The sequence below is a fragment of the Pseudomyrmex gracilis genome, unplaced genomic scaffold (assembly GCF_002006095.1).
Source record: "Pseudomyrmex gracilis isolate BER0280 unplaced genomic scaffold, ASM200609v1 scaffold_182, whole genome shotgun sequence".
Lineage (NCBI taxonomy): Eukaryota > Metazoa > Arthropoda > Insecta > Hymenoptera > Formicidae > Pseudomyrmex > Pseudomyrmex gracilis.
The window spans coordinates 99,465-110,223 of NW_018020766.1; the positions used below are offsets into that span (position 1 = coordinate 99,465).

The 10,759-nt window shown below is 38.4% G+C and overlaps 1 protein-coding gene across 1 annotated transcript in view; it reads right to left on the reverse strand.

The window, feature by feature from the left end:
- LOC109858041 (beta-1-syntrophin) overlaps positions 1-10,759 on the reverse strand; it is a 223,410-nt gene that overhangs the window by 4,185 nt on the left and 208,466 nt on the right. The window contains exon 8 of the mRNA XM_020434916.1: positions 413-627. Coding sequence (XP_020290505.1) covers positions 413-627 — 215 coding nt within the window. The remainder of the gene's footprint in view (positions 1-412; positions 628-10,759) is intronic.

Sequence of the window (10,759 nt, forward strand, 5' to 3'; positions counted from 1 at the left end):
TTATTCGCGGATCTTTGTTAATTAAAATCTCAGTAACTATTGCGAATCTAGCAAAATGGTATAGGACTTTTAACCTCAGTTTTATTCCTTCTACCTGCCTACGAGAGATGTTAAACCAATTCTGGGACACCCTGTATATATATATATATATATATTGATAAAAGCCTAATCTAAGGCCGAAAACGTTCTATATTACCTTCTTGAATAAAGTAATGCTGCTATCACACATTATCACCAGTGTTTTTTGCTTCAAATGGCCATTATACTTTTCCTGTTCTTATGAGAATTTTTTTGAAGCGTACTATACTCCTCTTCTATTATTTTTTAAAGCCATAAAAAAAAAAACAATAAAACTACCGCGAATGTGCGTGTTTTTTTTTATTTATACGGAGATAAGAGGTTATATACTTACGAACGCTGTACTCCCGCAAGGAGTGAGCGGCCGCGTGACATCCTTGTACTATCGCTCGCGCCCAAGCTGCCAAGTCCCTTCGTGTTTCGGCCCGCAAATGGTGCGTAACCACACCGTCGATCGTGCCGACTCGAACCGCGAACGTCGCTCCGTGTTGAGTCGAGCCGCTACTGCTGCTCGCTACTTCGTTTTGTCGCGTCGGGGAGGAAACCAGTCTGCGAACATTCGAATTGAAGCGTCTTGTGAGTCGTTTGGACTTATTCTTGTAGAAATATGAAGGTACTAAAAGCTTCACAAGTGTTAAGCTCCGTGAGCCCTTTTCGAGTTCACATTTCACGCTATATAATTTAAAAAAAAAAAAAAAAACGCGCGCGGTGGAGTGGACGCGTTTTCTCTTTACTACACATATATATATATATAGCCGTGCATTAGATGCGATCCTCCGCTATCCTCGTCTCCTCGGATCGATGCGAGTTTTCAGAATGAAGATTGAAGATACTCCGCGGAAGTAACGAAAATCACGCGGCATTGCTTCACGGGGGATAAAAAAGCGGCGACCTTTATCGGAACGATTGAAGCGCCTTGTATCGAATCACGGCACGGGATTCATTCCCGTCGTCTCTTCATCCCTCTCCCAGCGGGTAGGTAAATTACCTCGTCATCCGGCTCGCCTCGCTCGTAAAATCGTCGCGGCTTTATTGCATGTGGGACGAGAACGCTGCAGCGTTCACCTGACACGGGTTTCGGCCGCGTATTCCACTTCCCCCCTCCCCCTCCCCGCCGCCACCCCCTTTTTTCCAGCCTCCTCCTCGAATCCATTCCCTCCCACCAATCTGCCCGCTGACGAATGGTCCTGACGTTCGCGAGCCCGCGCTAGATTTATAGATTTTTCCGAGGGACATTGGCGAGCACCGAAAAAAAAAACAAAAAAAACAAAAAAAAAACAAAAAAAACAAAAAAAAAGAAAGAAAATCAGAGTGATAGAAAGAACACCCCGGCGCAATGGAGGACAGAAACGGACGCGCTCACCTCAAAAAAAAAAAAAAAAAAAAATGGTCCACTTGGGCCGGAAAAAATATCCGACTCTCAAGCGTCAGTCGACGTGTGTCTAACAGTTTACCTCGGGGTCTTTTTCGCGCCAATGCTGATGGTTATCTACTGTGTGCGCAACGAGATGCAATTGGATTTCCGATACACGAGGTAGACAAGCGGGGCGCAACCTCCCAGATTGCTAAACACCGCTCTTCTTCCTCGTTCGAAGATACGTACTAAAAAGATTTTTGCGGGAGAAACAAGATTTTTAACGAGATCAATTTGAATAAATATTACAAACGTTGTCGGATCTTTGTTACGTCCGCGGAAAATATCTGGAAGATAATTCTCCACCATTCACCACAATAGATATTCCAGTTCAACCATTATCGCTTCACGCGCGCGCGCATATACGAGCTTGTCTCGCGTAGACAGTGAAAAAAAAATAAAAGCAATGGAGCAAAAAGCACGACTGAAGGAAATTCCGATAAGCGGGAGAGGAAGCTGCAGAGACAGCCGCAAACGGTAAATAAAAGCGTTAAACGAGAATGGATGTTCGTCGGCGGCCGTAATCCGACGAAAAAGCCCCGCAGGAAAGAAAGTTTCCCTTCGGGATAGCCGAATCACTTCCGGTTTGTCTCGCAGTAAAACTTCCTTAAGTCGGCCATTTCGCGTTCTCGCATCGGCCTTGATACCGGGCCCCTTCGACCGGAAATAGAGCTTTCTGACACGTTTCACCCCGTTCGTGCGCGCCTTCTTCTTCAAGTTTCTTTGTCTTTTCGCCTGATCGAAAAAGAAACTTTCGCGAGAGAACGATGTCTGAATGCACGACGATGGAAAAAGAAATGGCGACAACGTCGAAACGTTTCTTCTTCTCAAGCAAAATAAGAAATCTTCGTGGAAAACGGAAACGGACGATAGACCGGAGCGAATCATATAAGAATCGAATAGTTTATTTCGTAATAATTTTGAGGATGCCCGCAGTGTAGATAATTTGCTTCTACCGTGGACGCGTAGTTTGCTTATAGCATGTATTGTTTTAGTTAGCAAACCAAACAGAAACAACTCAAGTTTCATTGGCAACATGTATAACATTGACATTTGACTATCAGAAACAAACAAACACCATAGCAACTCTATCTCGAAACGCATTAACGAAACAAGACTGTCCCGAGTCAAAATTTTGATGCTACTTTCAAACTTTTGAAGATACTTTGAACCTATTTAGCTGACCAATATACTTATTTAAACCTACTTTGATGATTATATTCATTTACTTCTCTTTTGAACCTTTGGTAATTATGTAGAATAGAGGAGCCACCTCCGATTTCAATAATTTTTATATATGTTGTCAAGGTCATTGTCCCGAGTAATAATATGAAGGTTTTAGGCCGCGGTCGTTGTTTGTTTAGAAGTTACAGAGGAAAGAAGTCTACTGAACAATATGTAATTTTTGGACATCCTATATATGAATATGTGTTCTGCGTGTGTTTGGGCACATGTTTGTTTATACGCTTTTGTAGTTGTATCTTGAAAGGTCGTTTCATGGAAAATGCCTCTATGTTCGTGAAGAAAATCTTTTTGATCATTATTTGGCCGAATTTGCATTTAAGAAAACGTTGGATTTTGATGAACGATTGGACGCTTTTTTTGAAATAATGTCTGTAACAGACATTATTTTTGATCTCACGTACATTTCATTCGTGTTTCAAGCGTGTAGGCAGGGGAGGGCTGCGCCCCCCGCAGGGGGAGTGGCTTCGCCCCTCCCCCTGCTCCCCCCTCGAAAATCAAGTCGTTATTTTGTGGAAAATAACGACTTAATTGGATGAAAAAGGATGTCCTAACCATTGTGGAAATTTTGCGAGAGGGAATGCAGAAAGAAGAGTGTAGGTTAGGGTTAGGTTAGGTTTTTAGGGGTGGCGCAGTCCCCCCTGCCTACACGCTTGAAACACGAACAAAATGTACGTAGAACCAAAAAATAAGAATTCATTCATGAAACTTCTTCCTCTCATAACTTCTAAACAAACAACAACCGCGGCCTAAAACCTTCATATTATTACTCGGGACAATGACCTTGACAACATATGTAAAAATTATTGAAATCGGAGGTGGCTCCCCTATTCTACATAATTACCAAACCTTTAATTCTATAACATTTTTTAACATAAATTTAATTAACATAACATAAGCATTTTTTAACATAAATGTAATATAAAATATATGTGATTTAAATATAACATTGTTTGAAACAAAAAATTGCGCGTTATAAAAATGTACTTTAAATTATAAGAATAATAAAAAATAAATAATTACTAATAATAAGAGAAATATTTTTTTATCTATTGTTGCAGATACATTGCACTGCAATATTTCCAATAAAATAATAATTTAAACAAATAATAAATGAAATGTGTATAGGATAGTTTGAGAATAAATACATAAAAATAATCATATTTTATTAAGGAACAAATGGTCTTGCAGACTGAGTGCAGGGGCTGCAAATACGACGAAAGGTCTCGAATCCCCGTCAATCATCATTAGGATTGTTTCAGGTCCAGTCTCTTCCAATGAAGTTCATCGGTTGATTTGGCAAGCTGAATCGGGCCTCCAAAGATTAATTCGAGTGAACAATTTTTTTATTGAAGTTTTAGGCTTATTTAACCTAACAACATTTGTTAAATCTAAAAAAAACCTGTCTGTGTAGGTTCAATAAAGGTTTTAATTGAATCTATTTTACTACTTCAACTCCCACATAAATAGAACCTACTTTAAACCTAACTTGGAGAAAATGGAAATTTGTGACACTTTTAGGTTTAAAGTAGGAATAAATTTTATCCTTGCAATTGAACCTACTTTACTATCGTAACTCCTATTATATAGTAGAATGAGAGATTCATCAGAGGGTCAAAATTTCGACTCGGGTAACTTTGTTGAATTGTTAAGAGTTTTTTATTTTCTTACAATTGCTCTGTCGCAAAAGAGACGCTGTTAAAAAACTGTATGTCTTTTCGTGTTCTCAAGAAAGAGAGAGAGAGAGAGAGAGAGAGAGAGAGAGAGAGAGAAAATGACACTCGGGGATGGCCTATATATCCTATATATGTGTATATATATCGGATACGATAAAAACAGAGGCGCGGGCTCGTAAGCTGCCACGAACGATCGATGCCCGTTTCCCCGTCTGGCCTTTTTCACTTAAAATTTAAACGAGGCTTAGCTGGATCACCGATCATTCAAACAGCGTGACTGCTTGACACCGCATTTAAGCCGCTCGAAAACGCCAGGCTCATCGTTAAAAATGAACCTGACATTAATTCACAACAACGGCACGCGCGCGGAGTTTTAACGCGATATGAAATAATGCAACGGGACAGTTCCGACATGTATATCGCGATATATACATAACACCACTTTTCTCCGCTCCTCTTCCCCCTCGGGAGCGGCGCTCCATGTAATTTTTTTGTTTTTCAGTATATTTACAAAGATACAGGTTTTTTGTGTGGCATATATATATATTAAACGGTAATAGTTTCCAACTCGTATTATACACGCCGCGATAAATTTTACACGATTTTAAACGCACAACAACAGCTGGACGCAACATTTTGCGTATTGTTCGAAGAACAAACGTGCGTGTAGATGAATTTTTCGCAAATATTGTTTTCGCAATTTTCACATTTTTTGACATTAAATATATGTATATTTTTATTGCAATACTTTAATTCCCCGGGGCATGATTTAAATTGAAATAACACACGTTACCGTTAAAGTTAATATTGAAACACGCTATTACATAAAATGCAAAATTGTGAAATATATATATATGCGCATTAATGACTCTATTATTTATTAATTTATTCATCCTACTGATTTATTGTTACCAACTGACTTTTTACACGTACATATACATATGTGCGCGCGAATAAAAATGTCGTTGACCGCGAAAATTCGATTTCTCTGCAGAAATAAAACGTAAGAATATATACCGTTAAATCGCAGAATAAAAATCCGATTAAGATACGAGGACGATCTCGTCGCGATGATGACAAGTACCTATCGACTTTCGACGGGATCCCATTAGGCCGCACGGACACAGTCAGAGAGCGACCGGAGTATTTGCCGATCACCGGCGTGGAAATTCACCGTGAATTATCAATAATTTGATTTGCGCTATCGGTGCGTTTACGTAACACATCGTCGTCCATATTTACCTTTCCATCGTGGATTATATTCATAATTTCTCTAAATCTCGAAATCAATTGAAACATAAAAAAAAAATCCGAGAATATAATACTTATCACAATCGGCAATCGGTTATTAACAAACATCCAAAACACTTTTCTTTTTTATTCGAGATTAAATACCATTATTATTAAATTGTTGCCGTTTGTTGTCTGCGCAGCTCGTAAGATCGTTTGGATTGTCGTAAAAGCGAACTACGTTCGGAGCAAATTATGCTGACGATTTATTTGCGGGAAATAGAGATCGATATATAAGAAGAGCTCGTCTTAGATGGCTTTGAACTGAGAGGCTGAAGAGCCAATCGGCGAACACGAGAGCTAGATGGGGTGAAGGAAGGCGATGATGGGGAAGGATGCGCCGCGAGCAAAATCCTGAACTCGTTCCGAAATATCGTAGTTCGATTGCGATCAGAAACTGTCGACGACACCCTCGATAATTAATGTCTACCCCGGAGGATTTAATTGATCCAGTTCGCCGTTCGATTATCGGGGGTTCTAGCTTTCATGCTCTCATCCCATTCCTTTCTCTTCTCCGTTCTTCTCTCGCCGTCCTTTTTCCCCTCGCTCTTATCTAGTTTCTTATCTACTTAATCAAGTCTACCTTTATAGCCTTCAATCTGCCATATGAATCTTATTAAACGGACACAAAAGAGTGATTCGTTCGGGAATATAAAAGACACAAAAGATATTATCAGTGTATAAAAGTAAATAATTTCTAAACAATAAATTTAAGAGGAGAATAATTAATATAGGTAGGAGAGACCGGAGCACAAAGTAACATCCAAAAAAGATTGTAAAAAAAAAAAAAAAAAAATGTACGCAATATTATGTAATATACATATATATATATATTGGGTACATTATATAATAGTCACATCCTTTAGCTTTAAGAAAAAACAAATATTATTCTTATATATCTTTACACGAAAGAGTATTTTAATGTTAAGTACAATCGCGCAGATTTGTCAACCTGCCCCATACCCAGGGTTAATTGTCACATGTCTTTTATGCAGAGAAACAATAAGATAAAATTTTTGTTTTTTATTTTATTAAATTTATTGAGAGTACATAACATTATACATTAAGTATAAAGTATTTACACAATATTAACAATCATATATATATATAAAACAAGTTTAAATGATTTCACAATACTAAATCAGTTAAAAACTATAAAACATAATTAGTAATCTGATCTTTAATAAAAAAAAAACAATGACAGGTACTGAAAAAGTTATAACGACGCATACCGATCACTCCGATTACTTCTTCGCGCATGCTCACCGTGCGACAACTTATCCCGTCTCAATTTGAGTCAACTTATCCCAAACGTTCATTTTAAATAAAAGATATTATATTTATAAACTGCGACGCGATGACGATTAAATAAATATAGGAAAACTTATTTAAAACTACCATATTTCCTATACATAAGATAAAATTGCAATTAGAAATTTTAAAATCAATGAAATTACTAAAGAATCGAGATCAGAAAAATCTACTTGCCATATCCAGTTTTTACAAAAGTGCTCGTAAATATCATATATAATGTTTTTAAGAAAAGTTCTTTCGTACACGTTACTAACACAACTAGTAGTACTTACAATAAAAAGAAGAATATTTTCCAAGATTTAGTAAGCAAGATAATAGCAGTTTGACAACTAACCCCGTGTCACAACTAGCCCCGGTCTCCCCTACATATAGTCCTTTGGTGAATCTTCCGCTTAAAAGAGTAAAACAGATCCTCGATGTTTTTAAATATCGTTCGAAGTATTTAATTAATATTTCTGTCGTTTAATAAGAATATATTCTTTATATAATTCAAATAATTTTCTTTCTTGAGAAATTACTCGAATTTCTTTTTTTTTCCTTTTTGATCAGAACTAAGGCGAAATAAACGAAATAAAAGATAGCAGTAAGTGATAAATGCTTAAATAAATTAAAAGTCAATTCGCCGTTAGTAGATTTTCTTTGCAGCGAGAAAGAGAGTCCTGTGACGCGGAAAAGATTCGATGAGTTACGAACGCGCTAGAAAATATTTCTCCCTGCGGAATGTCCGCTGCTTTTTTTCCAACGTTCGTTTTCCTTGCTCTTTGAACCGGCTTTTCTTCTGGCTGCCGTGGAAAGGCGACCGTTTGTCACCGGACATCGCGAAGAGGAAGAAACTGAAGGGGAAATGTGTTGAGGAAAAACAGAATTTGTGTGCCATCGAGAAAGCCGAAAGAAGAAAGCGCGTCTCTCTCGCAAGAGAGAGAGACGAGAAATAGAAATTGAGAAAGAGAGAAAATTATATATATTGAAAACAGATTTCAAACGTTCTCTCAAATAACGAGTAATTTTCAGATAATAATGTAAAAGAAGAAGAATTTTATATCGGTTTAGTTTTACTTTCTATTGTTTTTTTTTTTTTTTGTTTTTGTTTAAATAATTATTTTTACATTTTTCAAAGCACAGCTTTGTGACATCAGCCGTGTCTGTTTTAGCAACAAAGTTTCGTGGAAAATTCCTAGTCGGCGACTGTTAAAAATTCTTACAACAATAAATATCGCATTTGCGATTTTTAATAAGTAATGCGACGCTTCTCTAATCTCGATCGGAAATTCTATTGATGCAATTTCCGTAATTGCGCTTGACCGCTCCTCCCTTTCCTCGCGGAAAACGAAAAACATCACGACGGTGCGTTCTTCCGTCGCAGTTAATTGAAGAAATAAAACCGAGAATAGTCGGGGGGCGGGAGGGGGAGGGGGGGTGTCATTCTTTGTAACGGCTAATTAGATCTGAATTGCTCGGCGACGAGGAGAAAAGTGGATGGATGGGAAGAAAATTAAAAATTATCTAGGCAGTTTAAGGAATGAATGCGCGGCGCTCTTTGTATCGTCAGAGGTATTCCTTTGGTCATCTCATCAAGCTCCCGCTTCCTCCGACGAAGGAAACTTTCAGCGAACTAATTGATTTCCCAAAGCACTTGCGCATGTTGAATCACCTCGCAACAATCAAGCACTTAGCGGCAAATGGCGCACCGGTCTCTACATCTGCTTGCGCGCTTTAGTTTTCCTAACAGTTAATGAAGAAGGTCGAAAATATACGTCGGAGACGTATGCAAAAATAAAAAAAAACTGCCTTGCTCATAGTTATGAAAAAAATCTCGTTACGAGAAACGATAATAAAAAAAAAAACAAAAGAAGGAACAAAGAAAAAAGTTCTCTCGTTCTCAACGAGAAGAAAGAGAACATTTCCAACGAATGAAAAATCATATATAAAGTCGTGTAATTTCCAACGTTCGTGTGGTATGTCACGGCGACAGAATCACCTGGGGAAAAAAATTTCAAATCGAATCTTGCGTCGTGTATCGCGTATTCGCTCGTGTGTATGTATGTATGTATGTATGTACAGGCGCCCTGTAGGCATTTATTTCGAGGAGCTTTTCGGATTTGACGGATTAGAGCTGAGCTTCTTCTCAGAAGATATTAATGCAGGGAAAAGGGGGTAGGTAGGTAGGGAAAGGGAGATAGGAAGAAGAAGAAGAAAAAAAAAAGCAGCGAAGATGAGACGAAGAGGAAAAGGAAGAAGGCTAAGCGTAAAAATTGCAGATAGATAAGGGTGCTAAGGGCGCCATTCGTCTACCTCGCGGCTGACAGGCGCGATAAAGTTTCTTTTACACCGAACTAACACTGGCTTAACGCACTCCTCTTCCTAGGATCAGCTAAGGATATCGCGAGAAAGCATCCTCAGCATGAGTCCTAAATGCAACTTATATTACCGCGTATAATTTTATATAGCTTGTCAAAACAACATTAAATCTCGTCAGATATTTATTATTAAGTGATTAAAAATCGAGAATATAGATGCTGAAACAACGCAATTCCCGAGTCGAAATTTAGCGTCTACATTGAACCTCAATTTTTGAAAAAAAAAAGGAAATTTCGGACGTATAGTAGCGTCAAAGTAGCATCTACTTTTTTTTCTTACTCCTACTTTGAGTCTATCAGAGCCTATTTTGAGCCTATCAGAGCCTGCAATGCGCAGCCTGATCTGAGAATTGAACTCTACTTCAAAACTTTAGCAGAAATAAAAGAAATTTCGGACGTATAGCAGCGTCAAAGTAGGATCTACTTTCTCTCTTACTCCTACATGAAAAAAAAGGAATTGAGGTTCAATGTAGACGCTAAATTTTGACTCAAGTTACGGCTCTTGTTAATAACAAACAATATGCTTTTAAGAAATAATACATAGATGGAGTTCTCACACTTGTGATTCAAATCGGCAGTCTGTCACAAACCACACACGCCGAACAACACTTGTTAACAAAGATCCGGACATTTTATTTACTGACTACTTAATGTGAATTTCTTTCGGCAATATTCTTAAACTCGTTACGTAAAATCCAATCATAACCCGAATATACACTGCAATTATACTTGAATCTAAATTAATTTGATAAATATGCATTTTAGGTCACACATCTCCGATTTCGATGTGCTTCAGATATGTTGTAGGGCAGGTCATACCGAGTAATTATGTGAAAAAATTTCGTGGGGGACGGCCTTGGTTTAGCAGATATGGCAGTTCAAAGTTTCGGAACAATATTAGTATTTTTGTTCTTTTCGTTCGCGTTTGAAGCGCGTAGGCAAGGGGGCTGCGCCCCCTTGCACTCCCCCCAAAACCTAACCTAACCTAACCTCTAAAAGAAGCTTTTCACAAGAAGCGAATGTAATTGGAAATCGTTATTTTTTTCCGAGGGGGGTTACGACTTCCGATCACATTCGCTCCTTGTGAAAAGTCGGTACTTGATTTTCGAGGAGGGGAGCACGGCGAAGCCCCTTTCGGAGGTTAGGTTAGGTTAGGTTTTGGGGGGGTGCAGGAGGGCGCAGCCCCCCTGCCTACGCGCTTCAAACGCGAACGAAATGTACGTGGGACCGAAAAATAAGAATTCATTCGTGAAACTTCTTCCCCTTGTAACTTTTTAACAAACAACGACCCCCGCCTAAAACCTTCACATTATTACTCGGGACAATGACCTTCACAACATATATAAAAATTATTGAAATAGAAGGTCGCTCCCCTAAACTTAACTGTT